Genomic DNA, 21,785 nt, shown 5'->3' on the forward strand with positions numbered 1-21,785 from the left:
AGTAGTGGAAGGAAATCAACTGCCCTGTCCAATAAACTGCCCCATAGAAACAGTATTGCTAGAGTATAATTGCTCTGGTTTAAGTGTAGATTTTTTTCTCCCTCTAGTAATTCTATGCCTATACCTCTAGGCACCTGTGTATATCTGATAGGAATGGATAAGTAAGGTGTATCCAATTTGGCTTTATCCCAACTAGTTTTATCAGGGAGAAGGTGAAACTACTACCCATCAAATCACTGCAGATTTACACTAGCACCTAGGGGTTAGGGCTGGGGTAGCCTCGGGAAGCCTAGGGGTTAGGGCTGGGGTAGCCTCGGAAAGCCTAGGGGTTAGGGCTGGGGTAGCCTCGGAAAGCCTAGGGGTTAGGGCTGGGGTAGCCTCGGGAAGCCTAGGGGTTAGGGCTGGGGTAGCCTCGGAAAGCCTAGGGGTTAGGGCTGGGGTAGCCTCGGGAAGCCTAGGGGTTAGGGCTGGGGTAGCCTCGGGAAGCCTAGGGGTTAGGGCTGGGGTAGCCTCGGGAAGCCTAGGGGTTAGGGCTGGGGTAGCCTCGGGAAGCCTAGGGGTTAGGGCTGGGGTAGCCTCGGGAAGCCTAGGGGTTAGGGCTGGGGTAGCCTCGGAAAGCCTAGGGGTTAGGGCTGGGGTAGCCTCGGAAAGCCTAGGGGTTAGGGCTGGGGTAGCCTCGGAAAGCCTAGGGGTTAGGGCTGGGGTAGCCTCGGAAAGCCTAGGGGTTAGGGCTGGGGTAGCCTCGGAAAGCCTAGGGGTTAGGGCTGGGGTAGCCTCGGAAAGCCTAGGGGTTAGGGCTGGGGTAGCCTCTGAAAGCCTAGGGGTTAGGGCTGGGGTAGCCTCGGGAAGCCTAGGGGTTAGGGCTGGGGTAGCCTCGGAAAGCCTAGGGGTTAGGGCTGGGGTAGCCCCGGAAAGCCTAGGGGTTAGGGCTGGGGTAGCCCCGGAAAGGAGGGGTTAGGGCTGGGGTAGCCTCGGAAAGGAAAGCCTAGGGGTTAGGGTTGAGGTAGCCCCGGAAAGGAAAGCCTAGGGGTTAGGGCTGAGGTAGCACCGGAAAGGAAAGCCTAGGGGTTAGGGCTGAGGTAGCCCCGGAAAGGAAAGCCTAGGGGTTAGGGCTGAGGTAGCCCCGGAAAGGAAAGCCTAGGGGTTAGGGCTGAGGTAGCCCCGGAAAGCTTCTGTAGACTACATTTGGAAGGATGGCCTCGTGAGACTAGAGTTTAGGGTGCTAGGGGTCGTTTCTGGACAGGTCCTAAATTGTTTTCTCTTACTAATCTTCTTCCATGTCAGGTAGCCATGAAAGGTGATTATTGGTGTTATAACAACAGAAAACAGATGGTCCAGATGTGATGTCGATGAAGTAGATACAGGCAACCTGTGTTTTTTACCTTATTATTATTATTATTATTATATGTAAGTAAATATTTTGGAGTAAAAATGACTGTGGCTTTTGTTTTGTCACTTACTACCACTACATTGGTATAGTTCCTTTATTTGAGCCTTCTTGTATATAAAACAAACATCAAGCTTTATTTTCATTTGTTGTGTTTTTCCTTTTTGGCCATTTTATGTATGTTGAATTTCCTCATATAATATACACACACTTCTGTGCTGTTTGTTCCCCATCCTATTGCCACTCCCTCTCAGATTTGTACTTGCCTGGAGACAGTCACTTTTTGAATAAAAGTAAACCAACTCAACATGAGTAATGTGATCTATGTAAGCAGTTTTTGTTGTTTGAGTATATTTAACCACAGCTATTCATCGCCACAAGGGGGTGGTGTCTCCTCAGAAATGAGAGGACCCTATTCCCTACACTACTTCTGGCCAGAGCCCCATGCACTATATAGGCAATAGGGTGATATAGCTGGTGTGTTCCTGTTCATGGGTTGATCCGCCTGTTTTGCCTTTAAATGTATGTGCCTAGCTACTCAACAGTGTAGATTCACAAGCAGAAAATCAAACGCGCTACTTTCCCACTTTTGATATTCTAACTACTGTATCTTTCCATGTAGCGCTCCCATCTTTCTACATCGTGCTACTCCTGTGTTTGTCAATCTCCTACCTACAGTTACAAGTTATGCAGAGCACAGCTCCCCCCGTGCTGGGAGCTATCCGTTTGTGTCTGTCGAGAGGGTTGGGGGCGATGGAGTCGATGGCTGTTATCATAAAAGACAGTCTGGCAGGAGATGAAAGGCTGTGGAGGCCTCTATATTAGACAGCTGAAGAGAACCTCAGATCAATGGCTGCTCGTTAGAATGGTGCAGGGAACGAGGGAAGGGGTGAATGAAAGAGGGATGAAGGGAAGGGATCCATTCAGCACTATTCACTACAGCTGCTGCCTGTGATCTGGTGAATGGTGCAGGGAAGGAAAGAGGGATGAAGGGATCCATTCAGCACTATTCACTACAGCTGCTGCCTGTGATCTGGTGAATGGTGCAGGGAAGGAAAGAGGGATGAAGGGAAGGGATCCCATCTATACGGTATTTGTCTGAAAGATCTGGAGAGGTCTATCCTCACAATCAGACTTTTCTCTCTCGTCATCCCTCCTTTCAGAATGACAAAGTACCGCTGTGTAGGGAAACTAAAAGGGTTCCTTTCTCAGCCCTGAACTTTCTCAAACACGTGGTGCATGTCCGTGATCCCTGTCAGTGCCCTTCTCTAGTGTGTGTGTACGTGAACGTCTATAATCAGTCTCACTGCCCTGCTCTGGTGCTTGTTGTCAGGGTCAGGGCTGAGGGGTTAAATCCCAGTCTGGCAGTTCCTCCAGCTGCAGAGGCCAGAGATATGGCTTATATTTACTCCTAATAATCTCATGGGCCCCCCCCGCTGCATACCAAATGGCACCCTGTTCCCTATTTAGTGCACTACTTTTAACCAGGGCCCAAAGGCACTATATAGGTCAGGAGTGCCATTTGGGAGACACACCTTCAGACCATAAATCTGAAGCCTGGTCAGTGGACTTCAGTGGATGCTGTGCAGGTCATGGGAGGTCTGAACTGGGTTAAGTGTGGGTCAGTTGGAATAACAACAGCCTGACAGTTACTCTCTGTTCTATTCCCGGAAATAACACTTTAATGTGCATCACCTTTGTGTAATTTCATGGATTTACAATCAGTTAGGGTTAAAACAAAGCCTGTAACATTTGGTCTGTAGGCTGCACCTGAAAGGGTTAAATCCATAGGATTCTAATTCCCTGGTTAAATCATTCATGAAGTAATCAGTTGTAATCTCGCTGGTGTTGTCAGCGCAGAGAAAATAGAATAATCATTCACTAGTCTCTTCTCTGGCCTCAGACAGGCTGGCAGACAAGTATGGAAAGTAGCTTATAAAGTAATTTTCTAACAATACAAAATTAGAACAAGCATAAAGACCTCTCACGGATTTGAAAATTCAAAGTTTGTGGATCAGAGCAGACGTCGAGGTGAAAGTTAAATCTAAGAATCAATGCATTTCTGTTCATTATAGAGAGAGGTGGTTTTACTGAGTCTGAAGACAAGCAGGAAGAGGTCAGGGATTCCACTGTATGTCTGTTCTTAGAAAATCCCACCGTGGGAAACCGGTGGTGTGTTCAATCCTCTTCTGTCTGTCGTTGTCCCCTGCGTTAACGGAGAGCTAGAGCGATGGAAGGTGTGGTGAACGACTGACTACCTGTCGCTGTCCCCTGTGTTAACGGAGAGCTAGAGCGATGGAAGGTGTGGTGAACGACTGACTACCTGTCGTTGTCCCCTGTGTTAACGGAGAGCTAGAGCGATGGAAGGTGTGGTGAACGACTGACTACCTGTCGTTGTCCCCTGTGTTGACGGAGAGCTAGAGCGATGGAAGGTGTGGTGAACGACTGACTACCTGTCGTTGTCCCCTGTGTTGACGGAGAGCTAGAGCGATGGAAGGTGTGGTGAACGACTGACTACCTGTCGTTGTCCCCTGTGTTGACGGAGAGCTAGAGCGATGGAAGGTGTGGTGAACGACTGACTACCTGTCGTTGTCCCCTGTGTTGACGGAGAGCTAGAGCGATGGAAGGTGTGGTGAACGACTGACTACCTGTCGTTGTCCCCTGTGTTGACGGAGAGCTAGAGCGATGGAAGGTGTGGTGAACGACTGACTGAACTAGTGATAGAGACGTTGTAGTTGGTAAATGAGTGAAACTGGCATTAGCCAGCCTTGTGTAAGGCTGGCAGATAGACTAGTGTGTGGATGGATCCTGTCACCAGAACAGGCCTAGGTGAGATTTTAAGTCCAGGAGAGGCTTAGGTGAAGCACAGGGGGTAGAGGTCAGGGCTTGAACTAAGGTCAGACCCCCCTACACTCACAGAGGAGGGGGAGGAGTTGACCCAGGGCATGTGGGAGTGGAGGAGGACAGGAAAGTAAGGTCACAGCTTGGATATAGGTTCCTCTCAGAGAACTGCTGCTTTGTTTAGACCAGTGGTGGGCAAACTGTTTGGCTTGAGGGCTTTCAAAATTCAACAGAGGACTGCACAGATTTGTTTTTGACTGATTTGTTTGTCAAAATCAATTTGCGGGCCATAAAAAGGGCTGTTATTTGAAAATATATAGGTCCATTATAATTTACATAAATATATAGGTCCATTATAATTTACATAAATATATAGGTCCATTATAATTTATATAAATATATAGGTCCATTATAATTTACATAAATATATAGGTCCATTATAATTTACATAAATATATAGGTCCATTATAATTTACATAAATATATAGGTCCATTATAATTTATATAAATATATAGGTCCATTATAATTTACATAAATATATAGGTCCATTATAATTTACATAAATATATAGGTCCATTATAATTTATAGAAATATATAGGTCCATTATAATTTATAGAAATATATAGGTCCATTATAATTTACATAAATATATAGGTCCATTATAATTTATAGAAATATATAGGTCCATTATAATGGATACTTGTCTAGTTTTAGACATTTAAGTGTGGCCTGGAGTTGTACTTTTTTTTACCCAAAATAATAAAGTTATTGAACCTAAGAGAGCCCTTCATCTTTTGCTTCTTATTAAAACCTCACATTTAGAGTCCCTGGGTGTGTTCTGTGTTCTGTCCCGGCGTGACATCAGTGAGACTGACAGTGACACGTTAATCCACGGACTCAGGACTGTGACCTGACAGCTGATGGGAACAAGTGGGTTCAGACAGCTAAGATACCTCTCTGTCTCTCTCTCCGACACAAACACACACCCCTCCGTCCCTCTGTCTTCTGCTGAAACCTCTCTGTCTCTCTCTCCGACACAAACACACACCCCTCCGTCCCTCTGTCTTCTGCTGAAACCTCTCTGTCTCTCTCTCCGACACAAACACACACCCCTCCGTCCCTCTGTCTTCTGCTGAAACCTCTCTGTCTCTCTCTCCGACACAAACACACACCCCTCCGTCCCTCTGTCTTCTGCTGAAACCTCTCTGTCTCTCTCTCCGACACAAACACACACCCCTCCGTCCCTCTGTCTTCTGCTGAAACCTCTCTGTCTCTCTCTCCGACACAAACACACACCCCTCCGTCCCTCTGTCTTCTGCTGAAACCTCTCTGTCTCTCTCTCCGACACAAACACACACCCCTCCGTCCCTCTGTCTTCTGCTGAAACCTCTCTGTCTCTCTCTCCGACACAAACACACACCCCTCCGTCCCTCTGTCTTCTGCTGAAACCTCTCTGTCTCTCTCTCCGACACAAACACACACCCCTCCGTCCCTCTGTCTTCTGCTGAAACCTCTCTGTCTCTCTCTCCGACACAAACACACACCCCTCCGTCCCTCTGTCTTCTGCTGAAACCTCTCTGTCTCTCTCTCCGACACAAACACACACCCCTCCGTCCCTCTGTCTTCTGCTGAAACCTCTCTGTCTCTCTCTCCGACACAAACACACACCCCTCCGTCCCTCTGTCTTCTGCTGAAACCTCTCTGTCTCTCTCTCCGACACAAACACACACCCCTCCGTCCCTCTGTCTTCTGCTGAAACCTCTCTGTCTCTCTCTCCGACACAAACACACACCCCTCCGTCCCTCTGTCTTCTGCTGAAACCTCTCTGTCTCTCTCTCCGACACAAACACACACCCCTCCGTCCCTCTGTCTTCTGCTGAAACCTCTCTGTCTCTCTCTCCGACACAAACACACACCCCTCCGTCCCTCTGTCTTCTGCTGAAACATCTCTGTCTCTCTCTCCGACACAAACACACACCCCTCCGTCCCTCTGTCTTCTGCTGAAACCTCTCTGTCTCTCTCTCCGACACAAACACACACCCCTCCGTCCCTCTGTCTTCTGCTGAAACCTCTCTGTCTCTCTCTCCGACACAAACACACACCCCTCCGTCCCTCTGTCTTCTGCTGAAACCTCTCTGTCTCTCTCTCGCACTCTCACTCACTAACCCCAATCTAAAATGTGAGTGTGACCTAGCGACAGACAGTAGCCTGAGTGAATTAGCGACAGACAGCAGTAGCCTGAGTGACTTAGTGACAGACAGTAAGTAGCCCGAGTGACCTAACGACAGACAGTAAGTAGCCTGAGTGACTTAGCCCGAGTGACCTAACAACAGACAGTAAGTAGCCCGAGTGACCTAACGACAGTAAGTATCCTTCTCATTTTACTGAGTCAGAGAAAACTATAGTACCACCCTCAAAAATTAACCGATTCATATTTGCTGTAGGAAATGAATCAGACAGCCTCCTCTCTATCTGATCTCACATCAATGTGTTTTACACAAACTAATGTCCCTCCTTTGCTGGCTTCATGGCCTGAAGGATTGATCCCATTCTAGAGGAAGACTCTCACTCAGGCCTGAGTGAAGCCTGAGTGAGAGTCTTCCTCTATTCCTCTATTTGACTCTTATTGAGTGAGAGTCTTCCTCTAGAATGAGATCAATCCTTCAGGCCATGAAGCCAGCAAAGGAGGGACATTAGTTTGTGTAAAACACATTGATGTGAGATCAGATAGAGAGGAGGCTGTCTGATTCATTTCCTACAGAAAATATGAATCGGTTAATTTTTGAGGGTGGTACTATAGTTTTCTCTGACTCAGTAAAATGAGAAGGATACTTCCTGAAGCAATTATGAGTGAGTCTGTGAGAGAGGACTTCAGACTTTTTCTAAACAGGAAGTGGTTTCATTTGACTCTTATTGTGGCTGTGGTGAAATAGAAGCTGAATGAATCACCGTAGCAACAATTTCAGAGCCTCATAACCCCAGGATAACAACTGTGTGTGTGTGTGTGTGTGTGTTCCTCTCCAGTTGTTAATGTGTGTGTGGTATTGATTGCAGCTAGAAGGGGAGAGTCACAAGTCGGCCACGTCCTACCCATTATCCTCTCCTCTAGATAACGAGGGGTTGACCATTTGATCCTCCGCATTTTGAGAGGCTCCACTCACACGTCCGTCTGTCTGTCCTGTCCTCTCCTGTCTGATGAAGGCCATTGTTGTCGAAACGTCAAGCTTTAACCAAGTAGTAAGAGTTGCTAACCAAGAGTTTTTAATAATGAGCGATTCTCTCAGGCTACTTTTCCTGATGTTAATGTAATTTCTGGCTGCTCCTCTTGAACCACTTGAAGCGATCTGTCTACTCCAGTCCTGAGCAGAATGATGATTAGCAAACAACTTTCTACAACACAGCTTGTATTGTACAAACCAATATGACTACGAGCAGCGTTGCAACGTGCAGAACAGTGCGTTACCTGTAAGACATCAACCTTCTATACACCTATACAGGCTACGGAGACTGGCCAGTGACAGCTGGGATAGGTTTTTTCAGAGGAATAGGCAAAGCAATAAACTAGAATATCTTCACTCTGGTACTGCTGACCTCATGCCTTGGCCACTTCTCTGCAGTGATGATGTCATAGTTTGTATTATCTGAGTGTCAATGGGTGTTAATAGGTGTTAATGGGTGGTATCCGAATGTCAATGGGTGTTGATGGGTGTTATCCGAGTGTTAATGAGTGTACATGGGTGCTAAGGGGTGTTATCCGAGTGTTAATGGGTGTTTTCTGAGTGTTAATGAGTGTACATGAGTGTTAATGGGTGCTTCCTGAGTGTTTGAGTGTACATGAGTGTTAATGGGTGTTATCCGAGTGTTATCCGGGTGTTAATGGGTGTTATCCGAGTGTTAATGGGTGTTAATGAGTGTACATGAGTGTTAATGGGTGTTAATGGGTGTACATGAGTGTTAATGGGTGTTATCCGAGTGTTAATGGGTGTACATGAGTGTTATCCGAGTGTTAATGGGTGTTAATGGGTGTACATGAGTGTTAATGGGTGTTATCCGAGTGTTAATGGGTGTTAATGAGTGTACATGAGTGTTAATGGGTGTTATCCGAGTGTTAATGGGTGTTAATGAGTGTACATGGGTGTTATCCGTGTGTTAATGGGTGTTATCCGAGTGTTAATGGGTGTTAATGGGTGTACATGAGTGTTAATGGTTGTTATCCGAGTGTTAATGGGTGTACATGAGTGTTAATGGGTGTTATCCGAGTGTTAATGGGTGTACATGAGTGTTATCCGAGTGTTAATGGGTGTACATGAGTGTTAATGGGTGTTATCCGAGTGTTAATGGGTGTTAATGAGTGTTAATGGGTGTTATCCGAGTGTTAATGGGTGTTAATGAGTGTACATGAGTGTTAATGGGTGTTATCCGAGTGTTAATGGGTGTTATCCGAGTGTTAATGGGTGTTAATGAGTGTACATGAGTGTTAATGGGTGTTATCCGAGTGTTAATGGGTGTTAATGGGTGTACATGAGTGTTAATGGGTGTTATCCGAGTGTTAATGGGTGTTAATGAGTGTTAATGGGTGTTATCCGAGTGTTAATGGGTGTTAATGAGTGTACATGAGTGTTAATGGGTGTTATCCGAGTGTTAATGGGTGTTATCCGAGTGTTAATGGGTGTTAATGAGTGTACATGAGTGTTAATGGGTGTTATCCGAGTGTTAATGGGTGTTAATGAGTGTACATGAGTGTTAATGGGTGTTATCCGAGTGTTAATGGGTGTTAATGGGTGTACATGAGTGTTATCCGAGTGTTAATGGGTGGTTTCTGAGTGTTAATGAGTGTACATGGGTGTTATCCGAGTGTTCATGGGTGGTTTCTGAGTGTTAATGAGTGTACATGGGTGTTATCCGAGTGTTCATGGGTGTTTTCTGAGTGTTAATCGGTGTTATCCGGGTGTTTTCTGAGTGTTAATGAGTGTACATGAGTGTTAATGGGTGTTATCCGAGTGTTAATGGGTGTTACCCGAGTGTTAATGGGTGTTATCCGGGTGTTTTCTGAGTGTACATGAGTGTTAATGGGTGTTTTCTGAGTGTTAATGAGTGTTTTCTGAGTGTTAATGAGTGTTGGGGAACCGCAGACTTCTGTTCGTGTAGAATGTGGACCAGGTCTGTGTCCCAAACTTCAGCCTATTCCCTTCATAGAGCGCTACATTTGACCAGCGTCCATAGGGAGTTAGGAACAACAGGGTGCCGTTGGGGACCCATCCAGTGGTCAACAGGGTGCCGTTGGGGACCCATCCAGTGGTCAACAGGGTGCCGTTGGGGACCCATCCAGTGGTCAACAGGGTGCCGTTGGGGACCCATCCAGTGGTCAACAGGGTGCCGTTGGGACCCATCCAGTGGTCAACAGGGTGCCGTTGGGGACCCATCCAGTGGTCAACAGGGTGCCGTTGGGGACCCATCCAGTGGTCAACAGGGTGCCGTTGGGGACCCATCCAGTGGTCAACAGGGTGCCGTTGGGGACCCATCCAGTGGTCAACAGGGTGCCGTTGGGGACCCATCCAGTGGTCAACAGGGTGCCGTTGGGGACCCATCCAGTGGTCAACAGTCCTCTTGTTCCAGCCCTGCTGTGAATTTGATTTGCCCCTCTGTAGAAACCTACAATACAAATCTATGGAGTCTAGCTCCAGTATACAATGACTAATTCCCCAAACATATGATCATGTACCTGTAAATGCCTGCTATCTTTCTGCTCTCGTGTTAGTCTGTTTTCTCTTGGTGATCTATTGATTGATCTCTCCTCAACCGTTAGGGGGCAATGTTGATTATACAAATGCATGAGCTCAAACCTATAGTGAACACACACACACACAGGAGGCACAGATAGGACATGATCACTTAAGTGTCCAGCATTTCTTCCTCAACATCAATGGATCCTCAACTACATTCAGCCGCAGACCAATGTTCTTCTTGAGTGGATGGTCAGGGGGCCGAACATGACTGCAAATTGACCACAAATACAAAACAGATATATTTGACTAAAACATAATTTCAAACCTTGCTTACATTTGTATATAATCACATATAGCTCTTTTAGCCATATGAATACTTTGGAACAGATCGTTTTTTTCTCAGAAAACTTGGGGGCTGCAGCCCGCCAGTTAGGGAACACTGTTCCTATTGTGTATAACAATAGGTTCCCATGAAGTTGGACTGATGCCTAGACTGAGATTCAGGGGATCAATTTACACCACTCTTTTTGAATAAAACATGCTTGAAATAGCCTAAAGATTTAAAAAAATGTATTCTACAAATGTTTCCCTATGTGATTTCTAATGGATAAATCATCGCATTAGCCAACATGTTTACTTTTGCAATGTTCACACACATTTATTTTAAAGGTGGGGAGTTTTAAATGGCTTTCAGAGCAATGAACTGGGGTAATGGACCGGAACACACACACACATCGATGCCCGAGTTCCGGACCGAGCAATCTGATTGGTGGCGGCGGATGATATGGTAGGCTGTCTACCGCGCGCCCGGGCATCAGGTTACGGTTTAGCTCAAGGAGAGGCGCAAAGCGGGGGACGTCGGGTTCCAAGCAGTGAACGACAGAGAGACAGAGAGCAAGTCCTGACCCGTGGTAGACTAGACCACTTCTAACTATGAGTCCCTCGTCTACTAGCCTACTGGACAATAAATAACTCTAGACTCAGGGACAAAGAGGACATTGCTAACGCCCGGCCTACTGCTACGTGGTGGGCATCCGGGCAGTGCATGCAGGAACACAGGCTCCAGCCCAATTGGACCTCTCACATGTTCTATCTAGGACGAATAGGAAATATTTACTACATTAAGTCACAGCAGTTCCCCTGCTCTGGGGGAAGAGAGGAGAAGGGTGGGATGAGGAGAAGAGACGGATAAAGTGAGTTCTGACTGATGGATGCGTGTTGTCATCTATTCTAGGAAGTAAAGCGACAGATACAGAGAGCGTTGCTGAGGGATGGTGTTCATCTGACAAAGACATCGGCCGTTAGGCTACCCTTCTGACCGCAATAATAGCCTGCAGAGAAACCTCGGCATAGGTTACCTGATCTAACGAGGGACTGGATCGGTGTGACATTAGGGACAACGACGTGAAGAAAGAACTTCCCCCATTTCTCAGCTGCAAGTCAACGGTATCACATTGGCTTTCATTCCGCCTTGAACCTCTCAAAACCGTAATTTAGAGCCAACCGCTGTTGACACGAGCGCTTTGCGGACGGTTCAACCAAGGACAGCGGAGGTTTCAACGGGGATCTGAAGACACGTCGGACAGAGAGACATGTATCTAACATCGACCTCATATGCACCCGACTGACAAACACACAAGCCACAGAAGAAAGCCCCGCCACGCGCACGGCGGGTCCTGTGCTCTCACCGGCTCACTCTATCTCCCGGTTGTGAGAATGGCAGGGGTCGCGTGTTGGAAATGTTACCTCTGGATCTTTATTGTTGTATTTAGGCCGATGTTACCTTCTGACGCCAAATCACTGGAAACGATAATGTGGAGCACTCAGAATGCCAAGTAAGTGTCACATTTAAATTCAATACAGTGTCAGATTTAAATTCAACACAGTGTCACATTTAAATTCAACACAGTGTCAGATTTGGCAAATTCGCTTTGTGTGTGGAGAAGGGGGAAGTTAAAAACTGTCTTCAAATTCGCTCTTTTCTAATGATGATGACACATCAAGTTGGCACCCACGACGCGCATTGCCCTGAAAACGACATTTCTTACCCAAAGTTTTGTCTTGAGATTGGAGGTGAATCTAGGCCTAGTCTACATGTCAGAAATGCTATTAGAAGTCAGACCAATATGTTATGGATGGCATTGTGTATTTGGCACATTCCTTAAAGCTACGATGGGCCTGGAGAAATGTAACCACTCTCAAATTCATAGTCAGAGCAACGGATGCAAGGACTGACCATCCATTATATCAAAATGATAGTATAAACCATGTTTTGAGTCTTGTTGTCTTTGTTTCCAAACATTGGCGTAAAAGTAAAACAAGCGTAGGCTTGTTCTGTGTTCTGATGGGGACCGACAGCGGAACTAAACTCAGGAGGCATTTACAAGTTATATTCTTCAACAATCAATGGACATTAAGATAGCCCGCTAGCCTGGCTAGTGACATTTAGTATTGTCAAATATTGCATGTCACATATATTGGACTCAGGCTAGTAGAAATTGCAGTCTACTAACCCTGCTGGCCAGTGCCGAAAATACATACATTCCATCCCTGTTTATACATTAAAAAGAATGATGTAGCAACTAAGGATTAAATCTTTAAGACAGCGCTATTCAACCAGGTGGTCAGCGAAAATAGCCTATATGTTTTAATTGAAATGTTTATGGATATTGCTGGCAACAACATAGTAAACGAATTTTGAATTATATAGCCTACATACAGTAGAAAAGAGGAGAATATCTTCTTTCTAATGATGTCAACTTCATTTCTCAACTCCCAATATTAGCAAATTACACCCACTTTGAAAAAGCACCCGCTAGCAGTGAGTGCAGTGCGGCAAGTAGCCCTCACTTTGTTTTAACCAGCTAAACAGCTGCTTTTAGCGAAAGTGTGTTTGGAGTTACCTTTCTAGCTAATAGGCTGTTAGAGTTTACACTTCCTCTTCCAATTATAATGTAGGAGGTAAAAATAATGAAAAACTATCCACCAAATCTATTCATTTAAAATGTTGATTACTTCTCCTTGCCTTTTCATTCACCTGATAAGACATTCATTCTTTTTTTTAGTTAATGTATGATGGAGGTTCCTGGGTCAGCGGTTGGTCTGGGAGGGGGTCCCTGGGTAAGAAAGGGTAGAAGACCCCTGCTTTAAGCTATAACAGCGTCCCAGTGTGTGCAGTCATTTCCTCTCCAGCGCTTCAATTTATGGTAGAATGAACAGCGCGCGCAGGCAGCGGAACGAGAAGAGGGAAAAAAGCCACCGGCGAACGGGTGTCAAGGTGTACTGTAGGCTAGCTCCCAGCTCGCACAATTCACTCAGGGAAATAAAATGTCTCCCCAGTTAGTCTCGAACTCTGAACATGCCCTGGCGAGAGAGAAAGCCTTGCCTGTGCACGCGCTGAGCAAGTTATTGCTGCCTGCGCGCACTTTCCTAATTATAGTTTCAGAGAGCCGTCTCGAGGCTACTGGCAGTAAAATAATGTGTTCGGGTAATATTTATCACTCACCGACTGAGTCTCTCTCTTTACACCCACATCACATGGCCTGTGTATTGAAATACATTTCTGCAGCTTTTGGTAAATGCGCAAATCAAATCAAATGTATTTTTAAAGCACTTTTTACATCAGCAGATGTCACAAAGTGCTATACAGAAGTACAAAGAAGTACAATGTATTAATTGTTAACATCACAGGTTCATGATTTAGCTTCAGACTCATGACATTCATAATTATAATGTAGTCCTAACTTATTGTGATTGGAGATGCACCAGCATAACAGTGGGCATTTTTGTGACCACCAATGTCAACTGATCAGTGAAGTCTGGTCTTTGGTTAGTGGGTCAGTATCACTGACTGACCTCTACTCTGGCTGACCTCTAGCATCCATTATGTCAATGGGTCAGTATCACTGACTGACCTCTACTCTGGCTGACCTCTAGCATCCATTATGTCAATGGGTCAGTATCACTGACTGACCTCTACTCTGGCTGACCTCTAGCATCCATTATGTCAATGGGTCAGTATCACTGACTGACCTCTACTCTGGCTGATCTCTAGTGGCCATTATGTCAATGGGTCAGTATCACTGACTGACCTCTACTCTGGCTGATCTCTAGTGGCCATTATGTCAATGGGTCAGTATCACTGACTGACCTCTACTCTGGCTGACCTCTAGTGGCCATTATGTCAATGGGTCAGTATCACTGACTGACCTCTACTCTGGCTGACCTCTAGCATCCATTATGTCAATGGGTCAGTATCACTGACTGACCTCTACTCTGGCTGACCTCTAGCATCCATTATGTCAATGGGTCAGTATCACTGACTGACCTCTACTCTGGCTGACCTCTAGCATCCATTATGTCAATGGGTCAGTATCACTGACTGACCTCTACTCTGGCTGACCTCTAGCGGCCATTATGTCAATGGGTCAGTATCACTGACTGACCTCTACTCTGGCTGATCTCTAGTGGCCATTATGTCAATGGGTCAGTATCACTGACTGACCTCTTCTCTGGCTGATCTCTAGTGGCCATTATGTCAATGGGTCAGTATCACTGACTGACCTCTACTCTGGCTGACCTCTAGCATCCATTATGTCAATGGGTCAGTATCACTGACTGACCTCTACTCTGGCTGACCTCTAGTGGCCATTATGTCAATGGGTCAGTATCACTGACTGACCTCTACTCTGGCTGACCTCTAGTGGCCATTATGTCAATGGGTCAGTATCACTGACTGACCTCTACTCTGGCTGACCTCTAGTGGCCATTATGTCAATGGGTCAGTATCACTGACTGACCTCTACTCTGGCTGACCTCTAGCATCCATTATGTCAATGGGTCAGTATCACTGACTGACCTCTACTCTGGCTGACCACTAGCATCCATTATGTCAATGGGTCAGTATCACTGACTGACCTCTACTCTGGCTGACCTCTAGCATCCATTATGTCAATGGGTCAGTATCACTGACTGACCTCTACTCTGGCTGACCTCTAGCATCCATTATGTCAATGCCAGGGGTAGATGAACAAAACTCCTAATGTTCCTTTTGTCTATTTTCTACTGCTCACCTCACGGCCTATATAGTTTCTCGTCCTCTCCCTCCCCTCTCCTCGCCTCTCTCTGCTAACCTCCATAGATTACAGCTAATGGAATAAATACGGAGAATGTACAGAGCATGCTGAATGCTCGGTTGACCATTGCCAAGCTGACATGCAGCAGGAAACTATATAGCTGTGTCTCAAATGGCACCCTATTCCCTATATAGTGCACTACCCTATCTTGTGTTTATTAAGTGACTTTGAGCTGGTGCTTTTATACAATATTCTTTATTTATACAGCTTATTCCATTGAGATTAAACATCTCAGTCCTTCAGGGTGGGCTTCAGTGCTCTGCAATGGACTTATGTACATGAAGAGGACATGCTTGGCTGCTCTGAGAGAGAGAGAGAGAGAGAGAGAGAGAGAGAGAGAGAGAGAGATGTCATTTGGAAAATTGGGTAATGGTTGATCGATGGGATTCAAACCTTCAGTACATTCACTTAGTGCTGGGCAATATAGTCAAAATATCATTTCACAATAGTTTTTATATTATGACAGTATTTTATGTTTTTTAATAATAAAAGTTCTACATTTGCTTTATGAGTAGTGAGTGATCCTAGGGTTCTTTATGAGTAGTGATTGATCCCAGGGTTCTTTGTGAGTAGTGAGTGATCCTAGGGTTCTTTATGAGTAGTGAGTGATCCTAGGGTGCTTTATGAGTAGTGAGTGATCCCAGGGTGCTTTATGAGTAGTGAGTGATCCCAAGGTGCTTTATGAGCAGTGAGTGATCCTAGGGTGCTTTATGAGTAGTGAGTGATCACAGGGTGCTTTATGAGTAGTGAGTGATCACAGGGTGCTTTATGAGTAGTGAGTGATCCTAGGGTGCTTTATGAGTAGTGAGTGATCCCAGGGTGCTTTATGAGTAGTGAGTGATCCTAGGGTGCTTTATGAGTAGTGAGTGATCCTAGGGTGCTTTATGAGTAGTGAGTGATCCCAGGGTGCTTTATGAGTAGTGAGTGATCCCAGGGTGCTTTATGAGTAGTGAGTGATCCCAGGGTGCTTTATGAGTAGTGAGTGATCCCAGGGTGCTTTATGAGTAGTGAGTGATCCCAGGGTTCTTTATGAGTAGTGAGTGATCCTAGGGTGCTTTATGAGTAGTGAGTGATCCCAGGGTGCTTTATGAGTAGTGAGTGATCCTAGGGTGCTTTATGAGTAGTGAGTGATCCTAGGGTGCTTTATGAGTAGTGAGTGATCCCAGGGTGCTTTATGAGTAGTGAGTGATACCAGGGCGCTTTATGAGTAGTGAGTGATCCCAGGGTGCTCTATGAGTAATGAGTGATCCCAGGGTTCTTTATGAGTATTGAGTGATCCCAGGGTGCTCTATGAGTAGTGAGTGATCCCAGGGTGCTTTATGAGTAGTGAGTGATCCCAGGGTGCTCTATGAGTAGTGAGTGATCCCAGGGTGCTTTATGAGTAGTGAGTGATCCCAGGGTGCTTTATGAGCAGTGAGTGATCCCAGGGTGCTTTATGAGTAGTGAGTGATCCTAGGGTGTTTTATGAGTAGTGAGTGATCCCAGGGTGCTTTATGAGCAGTGAGTGATCCTAGGGTGCTTTATGAGTAGTGAGTGATCCCAGGGTGCTTTATGATTAGTGAGTGATCCCAGGGTGCTTTATGAGTAGTGAGTGATCCCAGGGTGCTTTATGAGTAGTGAGTGATCCCAGGGTGCTTTATGAGTAGTGAGTGATCCTAGGGTGCTTTATGAGTAGTGAGTGATCCCAGGGTGCTTTATGAGTAGTGAGTGATCCTAGGGTGCTTTATGAGTAGTGAGTGATCGCAGGGTGCTTTATGAGTAGTGAGTGATCCTAGGGTGGCAACACATACGTTCTAAATTATTTCAATGGGTCTTTCTCCATTCTGATTGTTTTATACTGTTCAATTCAACTTCAACATAAAAGTTGATTTCATTTGAGATCATTTCCACACTGCCACATAGGGCTGCACGATATGGGCAAAAAATCTAGACGTTATTTTTAACCAAATATTACAAATGCGATTTGACTTGCGATATAGATCAAAACACTTGGGTGAACTGTTGGAATCATGGATATAGAATTATTATTCTAATTATATAGTTAGAATGTACCCACTGGGTACAGATGTCAATTCAACATCTATTCCATGTTGGTTCAACGTAATTTCAATGAAATTAAGTGGAAACAACGTTGATTCAACCAGTGTTCCTAGTGGATAATAGCGGGCACATTGAATACAATTGTTAAATATGACAACGAATGAAAAAGTCAGGGAGGCGTTCATAGAATTAGGAATTAGAATACTAATAGGATTGTTATAGAAGTGTTATTGTGACAGGGTAAGAACCAAAGTGTTGGTCAGTGTTTCCCAGGGGAGTGGGACCCTATAATCTTTGGCTACATTAAAGACGTCCTCTAGTGATTTCTTTAATTTTCCTGTTAAAAAGCAACCCAATATGGTGACCGGTGTATGGGAAAGGAGGGGGTGTATGGGAAAGGAGGGGGTGTATGGGAAGAGGGGGGTGTATGGAGAGATGGGGTGTATGGGAAAAGATGGGGTGTATGGAAAAAGATGGGGTGTATGGAAAAAGAGGGGGTGTAGGGAAAGGAGGGGATGTATGGGAAAAGAGGGGGTGTATGGAAAGGAGGGGGTGTATGGGAAGAGGGGGGTGTAGGGAAAGGAGGGTGTGTAGGGAAAGGAGGGGGTGTATGGGAAAAGAGGGGGTGTATGGAAAGGAGGGGGTGTATGGGAAAAGAGGGGGTGTATGGAAAGGAGGGGGTGTATGGGAAAAGAGGGGGTGTATGGGAAGAGGGGGGTGTATGGGAAAAGATGGGGTGTAGGGAAAGGAGGGTGTGTAGGGAAAGGAGGGCGTGTATGGGAAAAGAGGGGGTGTATGAAAAGGAGGGGTTGTATGGAAAGGAGGGGGTGTATGGGAAAAGAGGGGGTGTATGGAAAGGAGGGGGTGTATGGGAAAAGAGGGGGTGTATGAAAAGCGAATCAGCTATTGTGCAGATTTGTTGCCACTCAAGACTATTGTATATTATATTGCTAACCATATACACTGAACAAAAATATAAATGCAACATGTAAAGTGTTGGTCCCATGTTCCATGAGCTAAAATAAAAGATCACATAAGGCTTTTGTGCGTATGGGAAAATTATTTCTCTCCATTTTTGTGCACAAATTTGTTTACATCCCTGTCAGTGAAGATTTCTCCTTTGCCAAGATAGTCCATCCACCTGACAGGTGTGGCATATCAACAAGCTGTTTAAACAGCATGGTACACATGTGCAGTTTTGTCACACAACACAATGCCACAGATGTCTCAAGTTTTGAGGGAGCGTGCAGTTTGCATGCTGACTGCAGGAATGTCCACCAGAGCTGTTGCCACATAATTAAATGTCAGTGGCAATAGTGGCATTGTGGTTATGGTACTGACAATGAACACAATTGCATTTTATCAATGGCAATTTGAATGCACAGCGATAACGTGATGAGATCCTGAGGCCCATTGTTGTGCCATTCATCCGCCACCACTTCATGTTTCAGCATGATAATACACGGCCCCATGTCACAAGGATCTGTACACAATTCCTGGAAGCTGAAAATGACCCAGTTCTTACATGGCCTGCATACTCACCAGACATGTCACCCATTGAGCAGGTGTGGGATGCTCTGGATCGACGTGTATGGCAGTGTGTTCCAGTTCCTGCCAATATCCATTAACATCGCACAGCCATTGAAAAAGAGTGGGACAACATTTCACAGGCCACAATCAACAGCCTTATGAACTCTATGTGAAGGAGATGTGTCGCACTCCATGAGGCAAATGGTGGTCAGACCTGTTACTGACTGGTTTTCTGATCCACGCCCCTACCTTTCTTTAAAAAGATATCTCTGACCAACAGATGCATATCTGTATTCCCAGTCATGTGAAATTCATAGATTAGGACCTAATGAATTTATTTCAATTGACTGATTTCCTTATATGAACTGTAACTCAGTAAATTCTTTGAAATTGTTTCATGTTGCATTTATATTTTTATTCAGCGTATAAAAATGGAGTGGCAGATCACATTTAACAAACCAAACATTGAAATACAGTCCCACAGCCATACAGACCCACAGCCATACAGACCCACAGCCATGCAGACCCACAGCCATACAGACCCACAGCCATGCAGACCCATAGCCATACAGCCATACAGACCCACAGCCATGCAGACCCACAGCCATGCAGACCCACAGCCATGCAGACCCACAGCCATACAGACCCACAGCCATGCAGACCCACAGCCATACAGACCCACAGCCACACAGACCCACAGCCACGCAGACCCACAGCCACACAGACCCACAGCCATGCAGACCCACAGCCATACAGACCCACAGCCACACAGACCCGTAGCCATACAGCCATACAGACCCACAGCCATGCAGACCCACAGCCATACATACCCACAGCCACACAGACCCGTAGCCATACAGCCATACAGACCCACAGCCATGCAGACCCACAGCCATGCAGACCCACAGCCACACAGCCATACATCCATACAGACCCACAGCCATACAGACCCACAGCCATACAGACCCACAACCATACAGATCCACAGTCATACAGATTCACAGCCATACAGCCATACAGATCCACAGCCAAACAGACCCACAGCCATACAGACCCACAGCCATACAGACCCACAGCCATACAGACCCACAGCCATGCAGACCCACAGCCATACAGACCAACAGCCATACAGCCATACAGACCCACAGCCATACAGATCCACTGTCATACAGATTCACAGCCATACAGCCATACAGACCAACAGCCATACAGACCAACAGCCATACAGACCAACAGCCAAACAGACCCACAGCCATACAGACCCACAGCCATACAGACCCACAGCCATACAGCCATGCAGACCCACAGCCATGCAGACCCACAGCCACACAGCCATACATCTATGCAGCTACACAGCCATACAGACCCACAGCCATACAGATCCACAGCCATACAGACCAACAGCCATACAGACCAACAGCCATACAGACCAACAGCCATACAGACCCACAGCCATACAGACCCACAGCCATACAGACCCGTAGCCATACAGCCATACAGACCCACTGCCATACATCCATGCAGCTATACAGCCATACAGCCATGCAGACCCACAGCCATACAGACCCACAGCCATGTAGCCATACAGACCCACAGCCATACAGCAATGCAGCTATACAGCCATATAGACCCACAGCCATGCAGACCCACAGCCACACAGCCATACATCCATACAGACCCACAGCCATACAGACCCACAGCCATACAGACCCACAACCATACAGATCCACAGTCATACAGATTCACAGCCATACAGCCATACAGATCCACAGCCAAACAGACCCACAGCCATACAGACCCACAGCCATACAGACCCACAGCCATGCAGACCCACAGCCATACAGACCAACAGCCATACAGCCATACAGACCCACAGCCATACAGATCCACTGTCATACAGATTCACAGCCATACAGCCATACAGACCAACAGCCATACAGACCAACAGCCATACAGACCAACAGCCATACAGACCAACAGCCAAACAGACCCACAGCCATACAGACCCACAGCCATACAGACCCACAGCCATACAGCCATGCAGACCCACAGCCATGCAGACCCACAGCCACACAGCCATACATCTATGCAGCTACACAGCCATACAGACCCACAGCCATACAGATCCACAGCCATACAGACCAACAGCCATACAGACCAACAGCCATACAGACCAACAGCCATATAGACCCACAGCCATACAGACCCACAGCCATACAGACCCGTAGCCATACAGCCATACAGACCCACTGCCATACATCCATGCAGCTATACAGCCATACAGCCATGCAGACCCACAGCCATACAGACCCACAGCCATGTAGCCATACAGACCCACAGCCATACAGCAATGCAGCTATACAGCCATATAGACCCACAGCCATACAGACCCACAGCCATACAGACCCACATTCATACGGCCATACAGCCATACAGTCCCACAGCCATACAGACCCACAGCCATACAGACCCACATTCATACGGCCATACAGCCATACAGACCCACAGCCATACAGTCCCACAGCCATACAGACCCACAGCCATACAGCCATGCAGCCATACAACCATATAGACCCACAGCCATACAGCCATATAGACCCACAGCAATGCAGCCATACAGCCATACAGACCTACAGCAATACAGCCATACAGACCCACATTCATGCAGCCATATAGACCCATAGCCATACAGACCCACAGCCATACAAACCCACAGCCATACAGCCATCCAGACTCACAACCATGCAGGTATAAAGCCATACAGACCCGCAGCCATACAGACCTACAGCCATACAGCCATGCAGGCAAACAGACCCATAGCTATACAGCCTTGCAGATCCACAGCCAAACAGACCCACAGCCATAAAGCCATACAGCCACCCTGCAGAAGAATTCATACCCACTTATTAGAACTTAGAAGGAGGGGAGGGGTAGCCTGGTGGAACAGCCTGATCGCTGTGTTTACCTAGGGGAGGGGTAGCCTGGTGGAACAGCCTGATCGCTGTGTTTACCTAGGGGAGGGGTAGCCTGGTGGAACAGCCTGATCGCTGTGTTTACCTAGGGGAGGGGTAGAGGAACCAAAATGGTTTTCTGTCTTACTGAAGTTAACTTAAGAGATATGAAT

At 46.4% G+C, this 21,785-nt stretch overlaps 1 protein-coding gene and 1 long non-coding RNA gene across 2 annotated transcripts in view; both read left to right on the plus strand.

Annotated features, from left to right (window-relative positions):
- The first annotated feature begins 914 nt into the window (after positions 1-914).
- On the plus strand, positions 915-1,694 carry LOC115205650 (uncharacterized). Its single transcript, XR_003880654.1, has 2 exons — positions 915-1,117; positions 1,156-1,694. It is a non-coding gene; the product is annotated as an uncharacterized LOC115205650 (long non-coding RNA).
- Positions 1,695-10,792: 9,098 nt separating this feature from the next.
- LOC115205651 (ephrin-B1) overlaps positions 10,793-21,785 on the plus strand; it is a 161,866-nt gene continuing 150,873 nt past the window's right edge. The window contains exon 1 of the mRNA XM_029771840.1: positions 10,793-11,791. Coding sequence (XP_029627700.1) covers positions 11,571-11,791 — 221 coding nt within the window. The 5' untranslated portion in view covers positions 10,793-11,570. The remainder of the gene's footprint in view (positions 11,792-21,785) is intronic.

This window comes from Salmo trutta, chromosome 13 (assembly GCF_901001165.1).
Source record: "Salmo trutta chromosome 13, fSalTru1.1, whole genome shotgun sequence".
NCBI lineage: Eukaryota > Metazoa > Chordata > Actinopteri > Salmoniformes > Salmonidae > Salmo > Salmo trutta.